At 39.0% G+C, this 21,204-nt stretch overlaps 1 protein-coding gene, 1 long non-coding RNA gene and 1 other non-coding gene across 3 annotated transcripts; all 3 read right to left on the bottom strand.

Moving 5' to 3' along the window:
* Positions 1-898: 898 nt before the first annotated feature.
* On the bottom strand, positions 899-1,012 carry LOC147871965 (U5 spliceosomal RNA). The gene has a single exon (XR_015538135.1). It is a non-coding gene; the product is annotated as a U5 spliceosomal RNA (small nuclear RNA).
* A 428-nt stretch (positions 1,013-1,440) lies between these two features.
* Positions 1,441-3,636, bottom strand: LOC147871964 (uncharacterized). The gene is made up of 2 exons (XR_015538126.1): positions 2,585-3,636; positions 1,441-1,547 (listed from the first exon to the last, which is right to left on the bottom strand). It is a non-coding gene; the product is annotated as an uncharacterized LOC147871964 (long non-coding RNA).
* Positions 3,637-8,432: 4,796 nt separating this feature from the next.
* LOC147871963 (calcineurin-binding protein cabin-1-like) lies at positions 8,433-17,848 on the bottom strand. The gene is made up of 10 exons (XM_087359784.1): positions 17,837-17,848; positions 17,245-17,424; positions 15,692-15,829; positions 13,730-13,919; positions 13,031-13,176; positions 12,441-12,554; positions 11,947-12,111; positions 10,378-10,476; positions 9,705-9,811; positions 8,433-8,929 (listed from the first exon to the last, which is right to left on the bottom strand). Exons 1-10 carry the CDS (start codon positions 17,846-17,848, stop codon positions 8,881-8,883), a joined length of 1,200 nt encoding a protein of 399 aa, XP_087215910.1. The 3' UTR covers positions 8,433-8,880.
* Between the last annotated feature and the right edge of the window lie 3,356 nt (positions 17,849-21,204).

Below are 21,204 nucleotides of genomic sequence, written 5' to 3'. Positions count from 1 at the left end.
TGTAACAGTGAATTGATAAGGACGCGGTAACGTTTGAGATTAATATTACGTTAGATCCCATAACTGCAGAGTAGTCATTTTTGTCTGACATTCTCAATACAACAAAGTTAAGAAATCAATCAGTAATCCAAATGTAAGAATGAAACAGTAAGGTTCATATAAATATTAAAAATAATTTCAAAATTTTCTACGGAAATTATAGATTACTATGACGACACAAAATCATCACCTATTGGTATTCCTAACCACATCATAGCATACACATTCACAAACATACCACTCTTCGTATACCCAGTGCTATGACTCAACTAACCAGTTTCCTCAAGCTTCAAATATTCTTCTTCTTCTTCTTGCTTGGTAACAATACACGAACAGGTGTATGAGCCTTGCTCAGCGAGTCCTCCTTTATAAGAAGGAGACGGCCAATTTCGAGAGAGACACAAAGTATCTAGTGATATAATTGGGGTCGAGCGGGATGTCAGAATTCCTAGCAAACAAAAGGACAGACGGTTATCAGGTCAAGACTTCAGATACACCTGGTGGTTTACTTTCATACTTTTACAGGTTCCCTGTGCTGAAAGAAATATTCTCTGTACATCAGAGTGAAGTAATGATGAACACTTACTCTTCGGAAGCAACTAAGATCCTGTCCGAAACTGATCTAGCAGCTGCTTCTTTTGCTTCCTCCGATGACACTCCATACCCCACACCTGTGAACATACAGCATGTAGAAAGAACATACAAGAAGTTTTCATCTAGGATTTAAGATGAGCAATGGAATTTGTAACAGTGAATTGATAAGTACACGGTAGTGTTTGAGATTAATATTACGTTAGATCTCATAACTGCAGAGTAGACATTTTTGTTCTGACATTCTCAATACAACAAAGTTAAAAAAATCAACCAGTAATTCAAATGTAAGAATGAAACAGTATGAATCATATGTTCCCCTCAACAGAAAACTTTAGTAAAAGGCAAAAGATTTATGCCTATTGTAGGGAAACCAGAGTTTTTAAATAAGCTAAATAATGTAGAAAAAAAATTAGATAAAACCCCACGCGCTGGGGAAACGTGTAATTATTTACGTTGAAACAAATACGAATTACATGAGTATGAATTACAGAATAATAGCCAAACTGATTTCAAGAAAATGTCTTTCATATTTTATACAATAATAACGAAGACATCACAGTTAAACAACTTTTCTTTTACAACCATAACCAAAAAAGTTAAGAGATTTCAAGAATTTCCCTTTCCCACCTGTTGTATTGATTATCAGGGCTAATGAAGGGTAGAAGATGCATAGATAATAAAAAAAGAGAGTTAATCCAAACTATTTTGTTTGGTGCATTCACAGAACTTCACAAACTGCTTAACGTTTCTTACACAACAGACCTTTTTTACGAAACAGTTTGTAATGCTCACTTGTTCTGAAATCTCTTTAGACTCTCCCTCATGACAGCATGAACTTCACTGTCATTTGTCTCACGGCAGCTCTTACAATGTCCGTCTGTCATGTGCCGGAAGTCCACTTCACACGCACCACTCTGAAGCCATTTTTCAGTTCACTGTCAATCTTTTCAAAACTTCTCATAGCACACACCATGACATGAACTTCTGATTTCCTGATTTCTTACTAGCTCTGGAGAAAGTTTACCCCATAATCAAACCAGTGTTACTGGACTCCCAGAAAACTATGCCCAAAATACGCCATCAGTAGGTCAGCAAGGTATATGGTGTTCTTTCAAGGATGGAATCACTCAATCCCTATCACATACTTTTATTATAAATTCTGTTGCCCATTCTTTGTTCTCAAATTTCCTAAGTACACGAAGCCTTTGTTTTACTGTCACTTGAATTTTATTATGATTTTCATCCATCTTCTTTAGAACCCCCAGCCCCACCCCACAGGCAAGTAAGATGTTGAAGGCCTATTTCACCTGTGCTTATTTAAAAAAGAAGTAATGCATGAATATTCCAAACACTCATAATCAGGAGCTTATTGAACAAGTAAAAACCCATAAATTTCTCTTTCATGACATTACGCAATCATAACCTACAAAGTCACCAGATTTCTAGTACTTTCCTTTTGCAACCATGACAAGCCCAATATAGACAAGTTGGTGGGGAGTGGAAATATTCTACTTGAGTGTGCCCTTTGCAATGCAGACAAATCACATATTGGATTAACTGACAATTCATCCTGAAATAGGAATGATCATACCAGACACGGATTACAACTTAATTCAGAAGGCAAGTAGAAGCTTGTGAACTCACTGCTAATTAGATTAGGTGCAAACTGGATACCTGTAATCACTGATGTAAGATCTAACCCTTCTTTTAGGCTTAAGCCCAAATCTGTCACCAAATACCTGAAAGATGTCTACATCAATGCTAATAAACCAGTTCTAAATTCAGAATACAATCAAGATAACAATTCTGTGGTGCACCATCATAACATAAGAGGACTTTCAAACAAAACTGATCAACTATCAGTGTCCATTAATAATAAGTACACACCCTAATCTGTGTTTAACACAACACCAGAGGTAAACTTGAAAATGTTACTTTTGGAGGTACTTACTCTAGATGAAATATGGTAAAAGAAGGTGCAAGTATTATTGCCAAAAAGAACCTAAAATTTAATTAGATAAATGCATTGTGTCACTAAAATAACAAGAAATAGATGCTGCATTGTGCAATTGGAATCTAAACATTCCAACATATATGTCCTAGCTATACATAGAGCCCCCACTGGCAATGCTGACTTTCCTAAACAAGTTACAAAGCATTATAAATTATCTTTTTAAACCTACAGCACAACATCGTCAACTGTGGTCCCATTATCATCAATACAAATTATCTTATTGAAAGTCACCATAAAAATGTGTAAAATGATCGACTAGCATCTTCCAATGTCATGGCAATAGTTAATTTCCCCATAAGAATCCAAAATTACTCCATCTGATCACGATGTATGACTCCTAGTAATATTAATAATAAAAAAGTCGATCTCCAGTTATCATAAGTACAGAATATCAATCAGACTCAGAAATGAAGACACTATTAAAGAATGTATAACACATCGAATGAAAATTGGCACTCAGTATTAAACAGCCTTGATGTAGATTCAAAATTCAACACATTCCTAAATAATCTCTTAAAAATGTATAAGCAAGTTTCACCACCAAAACAGTGATAAAATATCTGAAAAGAATGACTGGATCACAAAGATAAAAAAAGATTACCTAATTTGTCAATAGTGGAACAACCAAGTAATGAAAATTCACTGCACGAAATATTATAAGATACTTACTTTCTCGAGGTCTAAATCAGATTAAATGTGACAACCAGACTAAACAGCCTCGAGCAAAAAAACAAAATAAAAGCAGTCTGGAAAACATGAAAGAAATAAATCAGGGAAACATTCTACAGAAATATTGACCTCATTAATAAAGATAAATGATAATGTAATAAAAAATATTAAGCTCTTAGCAAATTATTTCAATATTTCTTAACAAATACAGAAAAGATTAATAATCACGCTACAAAACAGAAGCAGAAGTCACAACAAAATATCTTAGTCAAACAATCCCAAACACACGAAGTAGAATGATGGCGCCATCGTCGTCGCGACCAGAGATGACATTATCAGAAACGCAGAGAGAAAACCTACTCTTGTCAGCACTCCATTTCCACATCTACGAGCACACTTACAACGTATACCATTATTCGCGAGACTGTATTCAAACGTTCAACAGTCGACATACAAAGTACATCTCCACGATGCAATACCTTGATTTTCGCTTCTACGTTCTTTGGTCACCATACTCGAATACGTCACAAGATTTCGTAAAAGCATTCATAGCACGGACACATCATCAACAACACGAAGCTAAGAGTGCACGTGGTTTACGATAGCAATGAAAGCGACGTCGTGCGTTTAATCGGCCAGAATAAATTGTCAGTGACCTTGAAAGTGGTCGAAAATCAGGTTAAAGTTCTGATACTGTTACTATATAGTACGCGGGTTTACGGAACAATGAAACAACAATAACAAATCAAAATTTATTCACGACGGAATTAGGGGGAGGCTAAATTCCGAAAATGCCTGCTACTGCTCAGTTCAAAATATTTTGTCTTCACGACTGATTTCTAAGAACCTGAAGATTATAATATACGAAACAATAATTCTGCCAGTTGTCTTGCATCGGTTCAAAACGTGGTCTCTCACTCTAAGGGAGGATATTTGGGCCTAGGAGAGCAGACGATGGGGTCTGGAGAAAACTGCATAATGAACTTCAAAATTTATATTCCTCCCCCAATATTGTCAGGGTGATTAAGTCGAGAAGAATGAGATGGGCGGGGCATGTAGCGCACATGGATGAGACAAGAGGTGTGCACCGGGTACTGGTTGGGATACCCGAAGGGAAGAGACCGCTGGGTAGACCTAGACGTAGATGGGAGGATAATGTCAGGCGGGATCTATGGGAGACAGAAGTTGAAGGAGCCTGGATTTTGTTGGCCCAGGACAGGGCTTTGGTTAATTCGGTGATGAACCTTCGGGTTCGGTAAGCCATATAGTCAATTAGTTGGCGTCATAAGATATCATTTGCAAATAATATGTCGTGTAATTTGAAAGATGCAGTGTTGACAACCTTCTCTGACCCTTCAAAGTCCGGGCGTGCTGACCTCAGCGGGCCATTTGCAGCTGTGCATGTAATTGAAGACGAAACAATAAACTTGTCTTCAGTGGACAAGATAAAGACTTCCTGTCGCCCATATCAAAACAGTTGGTGATGGAAATCTTGAAAATGTATAAAAAGGTTTGCAATAACTACAAAATGCTTACCAAACCCCTTTCATCTTCTTATAGCTAATTACGTCTGTGTTACATTTGGTTAGTATCAGCCCTATAATTAGATGCGCGTACATAGGTATTCAACAATTAGTGAGATGCCAAGGTAACCCGCTCTAAAAAATGTCGAGCAAATGTGTGGAAACAAGCGCCGAAGTTGAGGCTTGAGTCATTAAATTGGTAATATTTGTCTCCTTGGCAACCTTAGATTTGTGCTGATGAGGAAATATCTTGATCACGTCCTGCTTGCAAAATGGCGAATTAAACACGTCCATGACGCAAAACCTTCTCTGAATACTTTGATATTCAGCTAGTCAAGAAATTTGTTTCTACAAAGGCTCATTTCCACGCTCACAGAAGATTAGGAGAGAAATGCATCTGCCAGAACATCATGCAGAAGTGATGGAATGATGACTGTAGGTGCTAAGGAGCTAGTTACTATGAGAAACTGGCAGAGTGCTGAGGCCACCAACCTGGTCACAAATACTTAGACACTCTGTACTGTGGACGTGGGGATTCCCCACTAAGTAAAGGAGAGCGCACCAAAATGCCTTACCTTGAGGAAACATCTCTCCATGACACACCAGCAGCAATCTCTATGAAACAACTTTAACAAGCAGAAACAGAACAGAATAAAGAATGCAACTTACCACAGAGGCCATTCCACAAAACAATACCTTTATATCTGACATTACGTCAATAAACAGTTTTACGATATGCGTTTTAGTGCACGCTGATTACTGAATTGACAGCGTGTCTACACAACAATTTCGGATTGTGGTCACAATGTTTATTAAGATCCCGGGACCCCTTCAACATGATAATCATATGCTGATTGACTACCCAATATCAAGATCAATAAGGTACCTTCTACCTCCAAGATTCATACGGAAAGGAATCTTCACTCACAGATGGCTCGAACACAAACATCCTGCAAAAGAGCTACACCACTTAAATTCCTCTCCCTTCCATTTCAGCATGTGCTTCTAAACCTGGTGAAAAAACTGTGTTTCTACTCTAGCTCAGACATCCCATGCTTCCTGGTAAATAACTCATATGAATAATCGTAAAGCATTTGCAATGGGTCCATGCGAAAGTTATCTGCTTCAAACATGTACACGACTTAGCAGTCTTGTCTCTTACATTCAAGCACTTAAAGAGACAATAGTGAAGATTAAAAATTAAGGTTTAAGCATGTAGTGGTCCTCAATAAACCATTCAACTTAAAAAAAATTTGTGCTGATGCAGTGTCAACCTCAATATACGAGGGTCGCTCATTAAGTAATGCCCCATATTTTTTTCCTCAGAATATATTTATTCAAGATGGCTGAAATTTAGTGACAATATAAATCAATGTTTCCTTTACACATACTATTTTTCCACATAGTCCCCATCAACTTGTACGGTTTTACGCCAGCGTGGAACAAGTGCATGCATGCCCTGCCGGTACCAGCTCTTGTCCTGTGCACGTAGCCATGTCCTCACTGCTTGAATTACGCTCTCGTCATCTTCAAACCTTGTTCCGCGGATAGCATCTTTGAGTGGCCCAAAGAGATGGAAGTCGGAGGGTGGATGGGGCAGCACCGTCCAACCCAATTTGGTGATTTCTTCCCGGGTTCTCAGACTTGTGTGAGGGCGTGCATTGTCGTGCAGGAGCAAAATTTCTGCTGGATGCTTGTGAGGCCGAACTCGTCGGAAACGCTTCTTGAGGGTTTCAGGGTCCTGATGTACGCGTTTGAATTGATGGTCGCACCTCTTGGCATCACATCCACAAGAATGACCCCATCACTGTCCCAAAAGACAGTCATCATGACTTTTCCGGCGGAGGGAGTTGTCTTGAATTTCTTCTTTCTCGGTGATTGAGGATGATGCCAATCCATTGACTGCCTTTTTGTCTCCCGCTCAAAGTGGTGTATCCAGGTTTCGTCACCTGTAATGATCCCTCAGCATCAAAACACTCCAACAATTCAGAAGAAATTGTTTTCCTTTGAATCCTGTGGTCTGCTGTGAGACTTCGTGGAACCCATCTTGCGCACACCTTCGAATATGCAAGAGCCCGGATAATTGCAATTACACTTCCATTGCTAACTGAAAGCTGTTGGGCCAATTGTCGAGTTGTGACGCGCCGATCCTCACGAATAATGGCATCCGCGCGGTTCAACATGTCTGGAGTGGTGGCTGTGGCAGGACGCCCAGAGCGCGGCAGATCACGGAGCTCGGTTTCTTCACTTCCTGAAGCTTTAACTCTCTTAGCCCAGCGACCAACGGTGCTCCTATCGACTGCACAGCTTCCATACACAGCACACAAACGTTTATGAATGTTCACCACCGTTTCTTTTTCAGCAACAAGGAATTCAATTACAGCTCGTTGCTTGTAACGAGAGTCGTTCACAGACGCCATTTTAACAGTTCACTACAGCTCCGCCATCGGTTGGATTCATTTGAAACTCCGTACACGAACGCGAGAAACATCAAATCTCAAGCATGTAAAAGTACACTTTTCTATCTTCATTATTGGCTGAGAAAAAAAATGTGGGGCATTACTTAATGAGCGACCCTCGTATGTCAATAAATGTTTACCAGTCTGATAGCTTTTCTGATAAAGATTCATATGCAAAGGAATCTTTACTAACAGACAGCTCGAACACTCTAATATTTTAACAAACATCTTGCAAAAGAGCTATACCACAAGAAATACAACAACCAAGTTACAAAGGGCATTGTAATGATAAACAGTGCCACATATTCTTGGACAGACTTAACTCTATCACATGACAAGCACATCTAATACATCATATTGCTAGTGTACTTACACAATGCACGTCAAATTGAGACAGATACATCTGTAGAAGACAGGAGTGCCCTTCATGATCTCAGCCAATTTTCTGTTGAGATATGAAGTGAGCCTGCCAAGTGTACTGAACATAATCCACTGATTTCCTGGCAAGCAGTAGGCTGGTCAGGTGGCAGACAGCTTTCCCCCGAGTAAAATCCCAAGGATCAATTAATCTTCTTCTCCTCAGCTATTCCCATATTCTGTTTATTCCTGTGTCCCACTGCCTCAATTCCTACACTTGACCACCAATAAGAACACACGTAACTGTTGTTGTCAGTAACTTGCAAACGTTGTATTAAGAAGTAAAATATTACAACCTTTTGCGCTGCAGTGGCGTAACGCCGTCACGTCAATTGCCAGCTGACACTGGGTTACAAATTGTTAAAGAAGTTGCAATGAGGCATTCTTAAATATGTGCTCACAGTTGTTACTATATATAGTGCTTTATATTTAATAATAATCTAACCAGAGGCAAATCCAGACGTGCTTTCTTTGTAAATGGGACCTCTTCGAAAATATCCAAAGACACGGGCGGTCGTTTCTTCGTCACTCTCGGCTTTCCTAAAGCAAGTAAATACGGAATACGAAAGAAAATTATAAACCTGTTGAAACAACAGAGACATTTTAAGAGAATACTTACAAATATGGAACTAAAGAAAATTCTCAGTTTATTACAAACAACTTCCTAGTTCCACAAACATTTAAAAAGCCCCCACATAGTATTACAACAAAAATAAAAAAATTTGAAAATCATGTTTATTTCAGATAAAGACATGTTAAAATTAGCAGCTACAATCAATAAACACAAGCAAATTTCCACAAATGAATCACTCTTTCGCTCACTCACTTTCTGTTGGAATCTATAATTTAAAAGACTTGACAACAGTTTCGGGTACTCTAACAAAACTAATTCACAAGGCTGTCATACAACACACCTGCTGCAAGTTACTTTAATAAGCAATACGGTAGCTTATGACACAGAAACACGCTTACCCTTCTATTTCTCTCAAATTAGAAGCCATGAATGGTCCTGCGGCAGCATCCTTGAGCATTTTTTCAAACAGCGTCTTCAAATTGTCATCGAGCTTTCTGCCTTCATTCTGCTCCAAATATTTAAGTATGCAAGCGTGGATCCTATAGTAGACTTCTAAGGCTTCAACTGCCAAGTTCTGTGGATTACTGTAGCTTATCCTACGGGCATAACTAGCCTGCGTCTGATGAAGGTGTTCGCAAGCCTGCAATAAACGTCGCGTCTATATTCAACAGGCATACTCTTGTTCAGTTCATAGTTTGTTAATAAACCATTTTCTTATCAAGGGTTCTGGGCCTTTGTGCATATCAAGTGGTAGCACAGAGCGTGGTTTTGTGATTCTATCTAACTCAAGGTCTTCTGTTATTGCACTCACATTTTTTTCTTTTGTACTGATTATTGTGAATTGTTGTTAATCTGTCAGCTGTTTATCATCTTTACAATGGATCGTGCACTTCCGAATTTGGACTACCTCAGGAAGGATGAGCTGGAATATGAGATCAACATACGGAAGGTCACCGGCCTCCAAGAATATTTAGGTGATTAGCAGGCAGCGAGATTCACGCGTCCGCCTCGGACTCCATCAAACCTCTGGTGAGTTGTTAACCTTGTGCAATAAATTTAATCAGATCCAGGAAATAGAAACTTACATTTGGGCTGACAACATTTTTCCTAATCAGTACACCAGGATTATGATGCGCCTATGCCAGCTGACCTACGGGACTCGTGACCTTGCCGACAGGAAAGTTTCAGACCAGTCCAATCCTGCCTCCCTAGACAAATTGCCTGAGGGCATTTCCCACTTCGCGTCGTCTGTGGAGGAGTTTCAAAGCCATCTCTGCCAGCCCTCCCAGGATCCCACTCACAAACCCCATTCTCTTGATCATTTTACCTCTGACTCTAACCGGGCTCTTATTTCACAACACCAAGAATAATTATAATCCATTTATAAAAACACCAAGGAAGCCTACTGCTCTTACCTTTGCAAAATGGCTAAGGAAAACTCTTGGATTGTGGTCTCTCTTCTCTGCCACTTTACCCAGCGCTCATCTTGTATTCCACAATCCTCTCCTGCAGCATACCATATCTGTCAACATACACCAGTCCTGATATTTTAGCCACAAAAATTATAGCTGAAGTATAATCTATCATAGGACATATGACCGTCTAACAAAACAGCACGCCATTTCCGATGGACATGCGATTTCTCCTATTAAAGACAGGGCGAAGCATACCTAGTCTTTGAGCTGCCTTTCTGTATTTTGATGACAAATCAAAGGGAATTATCAAATGGGTAAACACGTGGAGAGATAAGAAATAGATACAAAATTTTAGTCAGAAAACTTGAAAGGAACAGACCACATGGAAGACAAAGGCTTGGATAAGGGATAATATTAAAATAGATTTTTAATAGTTCCTTAGGAATGGACTGGTCAGGGGCCAGTCGTACATACTTGGTCATCACGATAATGAACCTTCCGATCGCACGCAAGATGGGGAATTTCTTCATTACCCGAGAGACTACGAGCTTCTTACGATAAACTCTGCTCCATGGAGTTAGTCATATGAGATAAATGGCCTACATCTGCAATTTTAAAAATAAAAACACTCAGAACAGCGAAACAACAAACAAAGATTCACTTGACCGCTGACCTTGCTGGCAGTGGTGAAACACTTCTCTGCCGTGTCCAACATCTTCTCCTTTCGATTCTCCAATATCTCAAACATCTCCAGGCTGAGGCTGTCTGTTTCCTGCAGACACACAGTGTTCAATGGTTTACAAAAATTACAATGCAATAATGAGAATGTTTTGTTAATTAAATGGCTTCCCTGATGATGTGAAATTGTAGGTGCAGATAATGGCTATGTCTTCTGTTCTGTCTGTCAAAGATGACGCAGTGTTTCATCTCTGTGGAGAGTTTTGTTACAGCCAATCTCCAGTCTGGAGTCTCTAATGTGTTCCCAACTCCTGGTGGAGATATGAAGACCCATTTGGTCAAGTAAACCTTACTGCATTAGCAGAGGATCTTGTGCACGCCAATCTTTGAGTCTGGAGTCGTCTGCTTCGGTTCCACAGAGGACAGACAACTCCAAAATCAAGAACTGGGCATGTACAACAGGATCAGTCACACCTGCACCATCAGGGAAACCACTGAAATAAGAGAGCACCTTCAAAACTTCAACTGTAAAGATGTGTACAGACCGAGTAAAGACTCTTATCACCTTTCTAACCAGACCTACCACTCAGACACCTTCATCAAGCAACTGCTAAGCCTCACCAGCAGTGACTGACTCAGCAGAACTAACACACTTTCAACCACTGGGTCACTAAAACTCTTCCACCTACTTTCCTACTCACATGGTTCCTAAAATGTTTCTCATTGACTCTTCTCCTACTTCACTCTGAATTGCCTTTCTGTACTGTTCTGCTACAGCAAATGCGTCTGGGCCAAGTCTGAATGGTAAATAAAACATCGATGGAAATCATTCCAACAAGATGGCTATAGCACATCACAGATAAACCAGAGAGAGAGAGAGAAGCAAAAGACTGGCATGGTCACAATATCTCATACGCATTCCTCCTCTGGAGATATCAGCAAGTTTCTCACCACAAATAACATCAAGACAATGCAGTGGCTGAACAAGAAGAGTATTAACATACTGGGACAACTGAAAGATGATCTGGGAGGTGCAAGGACTGACTTTGAAGAGCTCACCAACATACTCCAAGAAACCACAGCAGGGTTAGGTTAGGTTCACAAGAATGTTGAATAACATTCAGAAAGGCCATCTTGCTTCTGAAGAAAAAACTATGCATGTCAGAAGGTCAGAAAAATATCATATAAGTGCGTCACTCTAACTTGTTTTTGCAAGTTTTGAATCAGTGAGCTTAATGGTGACGACATGAGTTTATACTTTACTCTGCATAAGTAACCTAACCTTCAAAGGTCAATGGTTGTCACAAATGTAGGCCCCAGTGAATCTGTAAATGTGTGTGTGTGTGTGTGTGTCAATAAACACCATTCCCTGATGGTGGAGATTATAAATCGTACCTCTGCTTCAAACTGATAGACCAATCACCTGAGAATATTCTATTGCGTACATCCTCCGTCATCAGCATCAAACAGTGGACAGCATTTTCAGTTACTTGTTATACGACTCTTGCTCTCAGTGAAGCTCAAAAGCGAGTTTACAGCTACAAGAAACGCTCTTTTATCTTACCTGTTTAAGCAGGCGGGAACAGAAGGAATGCACCATATAGACAAAGGAGCCGTACTCGATCCACATCAATGAATGATTCGCCTCAATATCCAGAGCACGCTGAAAGCAACGCTGAGCAGCAGACGCTTGACGCAAAAAGTCCATCTCGCTCTTCAATGGTTCACACTGCGACATAAAATTGTGTTGAACCTTACCTATTTACAAAATACTGATTGCTACTAGCAAAATTATACACATAGGAGTCTGCTCCCAGTGGCGGATCCGCTTTTCCCATGTGGCACTCCACTGGTCTCAGGACTCTGCCCCATGCAGTTGGCAAGTCAGAGTACACTCCAATGGCATAAGTCCATACCAAATTTCATCAAAATCCATCCAGTGGGTCTCAAGTTCAATCACGCAGACAGATATGACCAGCCACACACATGCATTCACTTCATGCACATCCTGCAAAAGTGATTACATTAAGTGGAACGCACTGTAAATATTTTACTTACAGAATTAAGTTTAGTTTCCAGTTGACTCCCACGAGCAAGCGCCATTCCTGCCCAGGAGTCGATGCGTACAGGATTGACACAAACATCCAGCAGGTAGTGCCTAATTGCCTTCCCCTGCAACAGACACTCCGCACTTTAACCTTGTGTTCACTGTTTCCACACTGCACGGCAATAATCGGTGTCAAAATCATTCAGATAACACTAAGGACTCTTCCACAAACACTTATGTATGTCCATTAATAATTCTGGAGAGGAACTTCAAAGGTTCGTGTTCGAGTCGAACATTTCATGTGCATGGCACAATTTTAAAATTTCAGTACAGAAAAGTAAGATATGGGTTTTACAGGAATTACCCCACACGACCTGAAGCAGTTACTGACAGGACTAAATTACAAGCTTCATACTTACAAGGACACTGAAGACAAAATCAAGGAAGAAATGCTAACAAAGTTTTGTAATGAAATGTCTGTCTTGGTGTTACAGTACAGAAGTGAAGCGAGGGCATTAAGGAAGGTAGAATATTCAAAAAGAGAATCCAAAGAAATTAAGATTAAAGGAAGCACAATTCACATATCTTATCAACTACTTACCCATTCATTAACTTTGAAATAATAGTCAGCCAAGAGGTAGAAGATCGCTGACATGGAGCGAGGCAACTGACTACGAGCATCTCCCAACACGGGAAAAGACGGGCTCGTCCCATCGATATATGCCATCACTTTTTCCACCAGATGTGCTGAAAGCAACACAAATTCATATCAGTTCTGTACGTGCTCGCAGTAGCCGATATAGATGGGGCAGAAGCAGGTACGTCAACATTGTGGAGCCCCTTGCGTGTGGTCGCTGTTACGACTAACAGCTGTTACCGGTACCGAAGTGTCAGAATGGAATACCATGCACGGTGGGCTAGCCAGCTCTTGGCAGATGTGGGCACAGAATTCTGCAGATGCTGCGATATTGTATGGCGAACAGACGGCATCCCGATCAGAGACACTTTGAGTGTCGCCGCGGGGTCGGGACCATTTGTGAAATATTTAAACACACAGCAGGGGGCTGCGCACGCTGATCGTTCTCAGATGGTGAAGACGGCCGGAGGCAAACTGGAGTTCCGTTTACAGTTTGCCTTACAATCCTTCGTATATGGCCTTACAGTACGACCCAACATGAAGATATTCCTTCTGCATTTCACGAAGTCAACCACGTCATTAAAGTGGCTATCACAGACAGCAGATATTGTCCTACAAAATTGCTTTTCTTTTTAAAAATCAGAGTAATAGTAAATATATCACCTGGATTATAATGAGGAGGTATCAGAGAGGCAATCCTTTTCAGCAGACATTCAACATCAGCGGTGATGCTAGTGACACGGTAGGAATCAAATTCTGGCAGTTCATCAGGCAGGTAGAACTGATATAACTGCATGCCCCGCACCCAAGTCAAGGGGACTTGAGGGACTCTGTGGTCCTGAAGGTAGCGCGCCTGTTGGGAGAAGAATGCCTTAGGACCTCAGTTTTGAAAAAAACATTTATGATGAAGTTAAGTATGATACAGCTTGTATTTTTGATTCCCTAAACGTCTGTGATAATAATGGATTCTTTATAAGAACGTTACTTCCGACAGTCATGTTTCACATTTACTGTGAATGCTGTTGTTGTTGTTTCCCCCCCCCCCCTTACTTCTGTCTTTCGTTTGCTGGTCTAGTCTTTGAGAGTACAAACTTTTTCATGATTCAAACACAGTTCATACATTTCAAACTTTCTAATATCTGTCGTATCCTAATTACGTTAGGTTAGTAGGTACCTTTCCCTGGTGACTTGTAACCGTCCCTTTCCGTCCACCACACGTCACACTGCTTGTTTAGTATACTCGTAGTCGTAGCCTGGTTTGCTCATATGATTACAGCTTCTTGACGTGGGATATGTAAAGATACAGAAAGGGATTGTTGATGATGGTGAGAGGTTGTCGGTGAGCACGAGTTTCCGACTCCCTGGGAATATACGGGAATTAGAAGGTGGAGCAGGTTTCTACACAAATGGACAACAAAGTCTTTCTGTGTTGCACTGATCGACGACACTTTATTTTTCCTTAATACGCGCAGGAACATATATATCTTTTAAGCACTATTCACGGAGGCAGCTGGATGGCTCGGCTGTTCCTTTGTTCTGTCGTACGTTTGTTAAGAAAAACACCCCCGCTCAACCGAAGGACCAAAACTTTAGAGAGCGCCCCGCAACCACGATCGCGCTTAAATACCCCTGCATTACGTAATTTGTCATTGAATTTGGCTTAAAAGCTGCGACCTGATTCGTTCCCCCACAACGGCGGGAACGCGCCTTAAGCTGAGCTCAAAGTCAATTGGTCCATCGCAATGATGCGATGGTCGTAATGCAGTCATCACCCCGCATCTGGAAGGGATGCACACTATTGGTTGGTTGGTGATCATTTCCTGTTAAGAGATTTTGGGCTCTATGAGATAATATTATAGCCATGGATATGTTGTTAAGGGCGTCCTACTATGTGCATGTACACAGTGTAGCACAGTTGTTACAACTTAGATATAAAATCATGTTTAAGACTGTACTACATTAAATCATACTACAATCTTAGTTAAGCAAAGATACATAGTGATTTTTTTGTTAAAAAAACATCAAATTTAAATTTTCATACAGTGATTTGTAAAAGAATAAAGAGAATGTGTTTTTAAGTATGACTTTAAATTTTTTTGCCATTCTTGATGGGAAATTTCCTAGTATTTGTAATCAACTATAATTCATCTTCAGAATTAACAAATTTAAACCTACACGCCCTTTTTTTTTGCTATCCAACTGGATCAGAATACGTGAAAGTGGGTGGTTCTTATGAACACAATAACCAACCTTAAGGTTCCTTATATACAGGGTAAATTCTTGGCCACATTAGCAGTTTTCAAATTCTTAAGATAGCTTATACGCTATGAAGTTAGTTAATTCGACAACCTAACTTTCATTTACTCTCTGATATACTTCTTGTTCATGAAGTTGAACAATCACCAAAGCAAAGATAACAATAGGTGCATACTGCTCCAAACAAAGTACACCAGTGTGTGAAGGGCACGGCACTGTGTAACGAATAGAGAACAACTATTTTAAGCATTTTTATATCAGTAGCTTCAAGTACAGTAAAGAGTAAATCATTATCAATTGTTTTAGAGTACTTAACAAATGCATAAGCTATAATGAATCCATGTGAAATCAGTAAAATTTTTACAATACCAATAGTGTTGTTCTTCTAAAGATTAAATGTTCCAATCTCAAGGAACCGTCCTCGATGGGCAAGACAGCGTACAGAGGCCAGCAGCATTTCCTCAGTGAGGGAGTTGAAAACAAGGTCCACACCTCTACCATTTGTCTCTGACATGATGAGTTGCTCAAAAGAGGTTTCTCGAGAGCTGCCAATATTGCGGTCCGTCAACTGGGAAAGAAGATTATATGCACACATGTTTGACAATTTGTATGCATTAAAAGCAAGAGAACTACCTTCAAATTACAAAACATTCTCAAAACGGAGCATAAGATGACTTTACACATCCATTGTGAAAACACTCTAGGAATCTTACCTTCAAGGCCAAGTCCTTTCAATACCTGTTATGGTTGCATGTCTTAAAAGCATATTATTTTACTTTTCATTTTCTGTCACTGTAGTCTAACCAGTGTTATAAATAGGGAAACCTGGAGGAAGAAAAATTTCCATTTCTGAATTTACATTCTGGACAGTAACGAATATTATGTATTCTATAAGGAACATACATCCATTTATAACTTGCAGGTCTAGAGAAAAAGTTCTGCACTTTCTTTAACAGTGATGTAACAGATTCTCCTTGCTGAACAGTCTCAACATCATACCAATGCAAATCCCTATAACATATGTGGTAAGTTAAAAACATTCCAGAATATTTCAAACAGTGTACTGTGCCTGGGTCAAAGGCATGGATCCTGTACTATCTCAATGCATGAATGAGAATATTAATTATGGTAAAAACAGAATTTATGATTCTAGCCACAGAACCAGTACTCAGTTCCTTGGTCCTAGACATTCTTGATCATCTCTCATATGTACAAAGAAAAACAGTATTTTGCCCAACACAGAGAAAACCAAAATGTCCCACAATCTTCTCATGTTGAGGCCCAAATTTCCCCCCATACTAAACACCAAAAATTCAGATTAGATATTTGGAACTTATGACAGCTGCTGCCACGTCATGCATCACTGAGAACCCCCAGAGTCCATCCAGGCCAAAAACAAAAATTTACAACCAAGAAACCAGACAAAAATTATGAATGTTCCTGGTGGAGGTATGGGAACATAATCTAACAGGACAAGCTGACAGCTGCCCCACAATCAGAAAGAATAAAACAAAGAATATAAATAGGAAAATAGCACACACGTTCAGTCCTCCAGCAGATGGCTGAGACAGTAACGCTGTCATGTGAGAAATTCCATAACAGAGCACATACTTCATTATTTGAAAGGGAACTCATTTGTTGCATTGTGACTAGAAATGTTTTGGCACTGACAGGCTTTCGTAGAAGGTGATTATGTGTATGCCCAACTGTTTGGTCATGATGTTGCCACAAGCAGGCAATGCAGAAAGCTGAGCGGGGATGGGGAGCAGTATTTGAGTTCTGTGACAGTATGTTTCACATCGAAACTTCGATTTTTAATGAAATTCACACATAACACTCAGAATCTGTAAAATAATTCAATTTATCATGGCGGAAAATCTCCCCTATGTGTGCATGAGATAGGAAATAGGCTGTTGAAATACCTGTGGAAACTGTTTCTTCATGAATGCCCGTTTCTCCTGCGTGCCAACAGTAGTGAACACTGTACAACCTGCGTGCAGACAGATGTTGATGGCTGCCTGGCCTACACCCCCGCTCTCTAAGTGGACCAGCACAGACTCACCCTTTCTCATGTGACCGATCATCTCAAGTGCATAGTAAGCCTGTTCACAATAAAGCAAAGCAATAAGTTTTTCTTTTTATGTTAAATTCTCTTTAGGTATAAAGGTGGCTCTGTTCTGGGTTGTTGCACTGTGTAGTTTGGTAGAGGTCTGCTGGTGTTTCGGAGGTGCATGTTTCCTGATGGTGGTGGCACCAGCCACCTCTGAAAGATCACAACTTTTATGAGCCTATACAGTAAAAGAACTCAGAAGATGAAGATTGCTGTCTTTTGGGTTGTTGCTCCCTGTAGTCTGATAGATTTCCACCAACATTTCAGAGGTCATACTGCCTGTCATCAGGGCAATGAATGTTAATCGCCCTTTTGACGGAGACAGTATGACTTCTGAACCGTTGGTGGAAATCTACCAGAGTACATAGCGTAACAACCCAGAAGATAGCCACTGCCATTTATACCTGAAATCTCATTTTCTTTAGGGGACTGGCCCTTGCCCAAGTACCATGTCATAAAGATAAATACAAGGTGTGAATGTTAAGATTCACAGTTTCTTGATCTCAAGATCACTAGTAGACCTGGGGGCATGATGAATCTCTTTTAAACTTACATGGGCTGGAAAACTTTACAAAAAAAAAACATCTGTTTTTTCAAACTTGTTAAATAGTTATACATACATCATACAGCTTTAATATGTTCCATTGATCCATAAGTTAGTGAGATGACAGTAGACATAATAAACCATGGATATTAAAAAAACACAATTCACAATTTATACATTGTTAAATAATTATCAATTATTTGCACTGACTGGAAATTCTTTTTAGATAACAAAATACATAATAATTCTGTTAATAACAATTGGAAAGTGTGTGTTGATTCACACATTAAACTGAATTTTGAGTGGATTCCATCTGACTTCACCATATCCAGTTATACATATTAATATATGAAAGTATTCAATATTATGTATTCGAAACCAAAGAACTTCAATTTATGTCAATAACTTGATCTATTATTTAGTTTAGATTTATTTCGGTGCAAATAAACCCTTCGTATCTTATTTTGTCGTCTGTTACAAGAAAGACATTCAAAAGTAAGCATGTTGCTTTGACAACAAAATAGTAATACAGAAGCTAGTAGAAGAGCTAGTAGAAGCAATTTCCACCAAAAATACAGCAGTTACATATGGCACGGGAGAAACAAATTTCTGCGAATAAAGAAATGAAACAATAACTGTTCCACCTATCATTATTCAAACAACTTTTTTAATTTGTTATAAATGAAACCACAGAAAGATAATGTGGATAGTTTTCTTTTGTCTAGATCTCGAATATATTATTTAAGCTACCTGAACATATTCACGCTGTAAGACACGAGGCCACGTGTTAGGAATAAGGTAACAAAGATGGAATTGACAAAATATGTAGTATATGCAGGAACTAATAAAAAATACATACAGACGTTTAGTTGGAAATAATAGTCACAACAGATATGCAGGCACAGAACTGACTATAACATTACAACAGAAATCAGAGACATAAATTTCAAATGGAGAGCCCAGAGGTGTCCTGTAACTCGTTGCCCATTCTGGTCATGTCCAGAGAACTCTAGCCCTTCAACACAAAAATTCTTTAGTAACAAATTCCAAGTTTTCCTGAAATACAAAAAAATTTGATGTAATATATAAAACAAACTATTACATTATGTGACATGGAGACATATATACGTGTGTGTGTGTGTGTGTGTGTGTCCCTCAGAATTTCATGTTGATTGTGCAATTTCTCACAAGGGCACAGGACGTTCTTTAATAGTGAATGGAGAAACCAGCATATAGACACAGAGGACAGCGTAGATTTTGAAAGCTGACAAGAGAATTGATGAGCAGTAGACTATTATTTAACTACATAATAATTACTATTGGTTGGTTGGTGATCATTTCCTGTTAAGAGATTTTGGGCTCTATGAGATAATATTATAGCCATGGATATGTTGTTAAGGTCGTCCTACTATGTGCATGTACACAGTGAGGCACAGTTGTTACAACTTAGATATAAAATCATGTTTAAGACTGTACTACATTAAATCATACTACAATCTTAGTTACGCAAAGATACATAGTGATTTTTTTTTGTTAAAAAACATTAAATTTAAATTTTCATACATTGATTTGTAAAAGAATAAAGAAAATGTGTTTTTAAGTATGACTTTAGATTTTTTCGCCATTCTTGATGGGAAATTTCCTAGTATTTGTAATCAACTATAATTCATCTTCAGAATTAACAAATTTAAACCTACATGCCCTTTTTTTTTTTTTTGCTATCCAACTGGATCAGAATACGTGAAAGTGGGTGGTTCTTATGAACACAATAACCAACCTTAAGGTTCCTTATATACAGGGTAAATTCTTGGCCACATTAGCAGTTTTCAAATTCTTAAGATAGCTTATACGCTATGAAGTTAGTTAATTCGACAACCTAACTTTCATTTACTCTCTGATATACTTCTTGTTCATGAAGTTGAACAATCAAGCAAGCTCACTTGGCATTAAATTTTAAGTACATTTATTCTGGTCCCTCATCACTATAATGGAACTTTAAAGTAATCACATTACTGTGTACAAGAGTTGATCAGCACCTGTCAGGGTCCAGATTTCCCTCCAGCCACCTGAAGCTGGAGAAATCTCCTCGGGTCATTATGCTGACATAGGCATGTGGCACAGTAACAGTGGCACAGCTGTCTAGTGGCAGGTGTCGGTATGACCCCCACTTTCCATCACTGTATACATTCATAACAAGATCTTTAATGGGCGTGCTGATGTATCCAGAATAAAATAACACCTGAAAATATATACAAAATGTTTCAGAGATCTCATACTGAAATATACCTTCTGCTTGTTCACTTATATATTTAAGTTTCCTTGGCTTACGAGTTCACAATACCTCAGATTGGAAGAAACACATTGAGTATATTATTATTCCCAAATTAAGCTCTGCGTGCCTTGCCATGAGAACAGTCATACCACCCATGACAATAGATACTTTAAAGCTAGTTTACTTTGTTTATTTCCACTCTGTGGTGTCTTATGGATTAATCTTTTGGGGGAATTCAACAGACAGTAATAAAGTTTTTTACATGCAAAAGAAAATAATTAGAATAATGGCCGGTGTCAAAAGCAGGATATCCTGTAGAAAATTATTTCGTAAATTTAATATACTTCCACTTGCAAGTGAATTCATACTCTGCTTGCTATAATTTGTGGTGGAAAAATTGGATAATCTTAAAAGAAATACAGATGTACATAATTTAAATACAAGACGTAAACATGACCTATGTGTGCCAAATGCTAACTTTACTAAATATCAGAAAGGGGTGTACTATACAGGTATCAAGTTGTTTAATAATCTTCCACCAACAATTAAAAGTCTAAATTATGATATAAAGGTATTCAAGCCTGCATTGAAAGGTTACCTCTTCACTCACTCTTACTATTCTGTATACGCTTTCATCTCTGCTGAAAATCCGTAAGCTTTATGTATATCTATAATCTATATGTAAAGTCACTTTTGTATTTCTATTTAAAATTCTCAGTATATGTACATTGATATGTGAAACACGTACTTGTTATTGTGTCGAAAATACAGAAGTTTATGTATATTGAATGAAGTCCTGAGGTTTATGTATATTGCAGAAAATGACTTGTTCTCCATCCTTTGATTGAGTCCTAAGAAGGATCTATGGAATGTAAATAAACTCTACGCTCTAACATACCTGAATACTGCACTTTCCTATCCAAGTCACAAACACTCCAGGTGCCTCATTCTGTCTG

This window comes from Zootermopsis nevadensis, unplaced genomic scaffold (assembly GCF_977971745.1).
Source record: "Zootermopsis nevadensis isolate Lab colony 2312 unplaced genomic scaffold, Znev_1.0 Znev_ptg000033l, whole genome shotgun sequence".
Lineage (NCBI taxonomy): Eukaryota > Metazoa > Arthropoda > Insecta > Blattodea > Termopsidae > Zootermopsis > Zootermopsis nevadensis.
The sequence above is the reverse complement of the archived record's forward strand: the minus strand, read 5'-3'. Positions and strand labels throughout refer to the sequence as shown.

Excerpts from the sequence above, each read along its gene's own strand:
- LOC147871963 (XM_087359784.1), bottom strand. Across the intron at positions 15,830-17,244 it reads TGAAGAAACAGTTTCCACAG|AGACAAATGGTAGAGGTGTG; the intron begins GTATTTCAACAG and ends TCATCATGTCAG. Across the intron at positions 8,930-9,704 it reads TCCTTAGCCATTTTGCAAAG|GCTTGCGAACACCTTCATCA; the intron begins GTAAGAGCAGTA and ends CGTTTATTGCAG.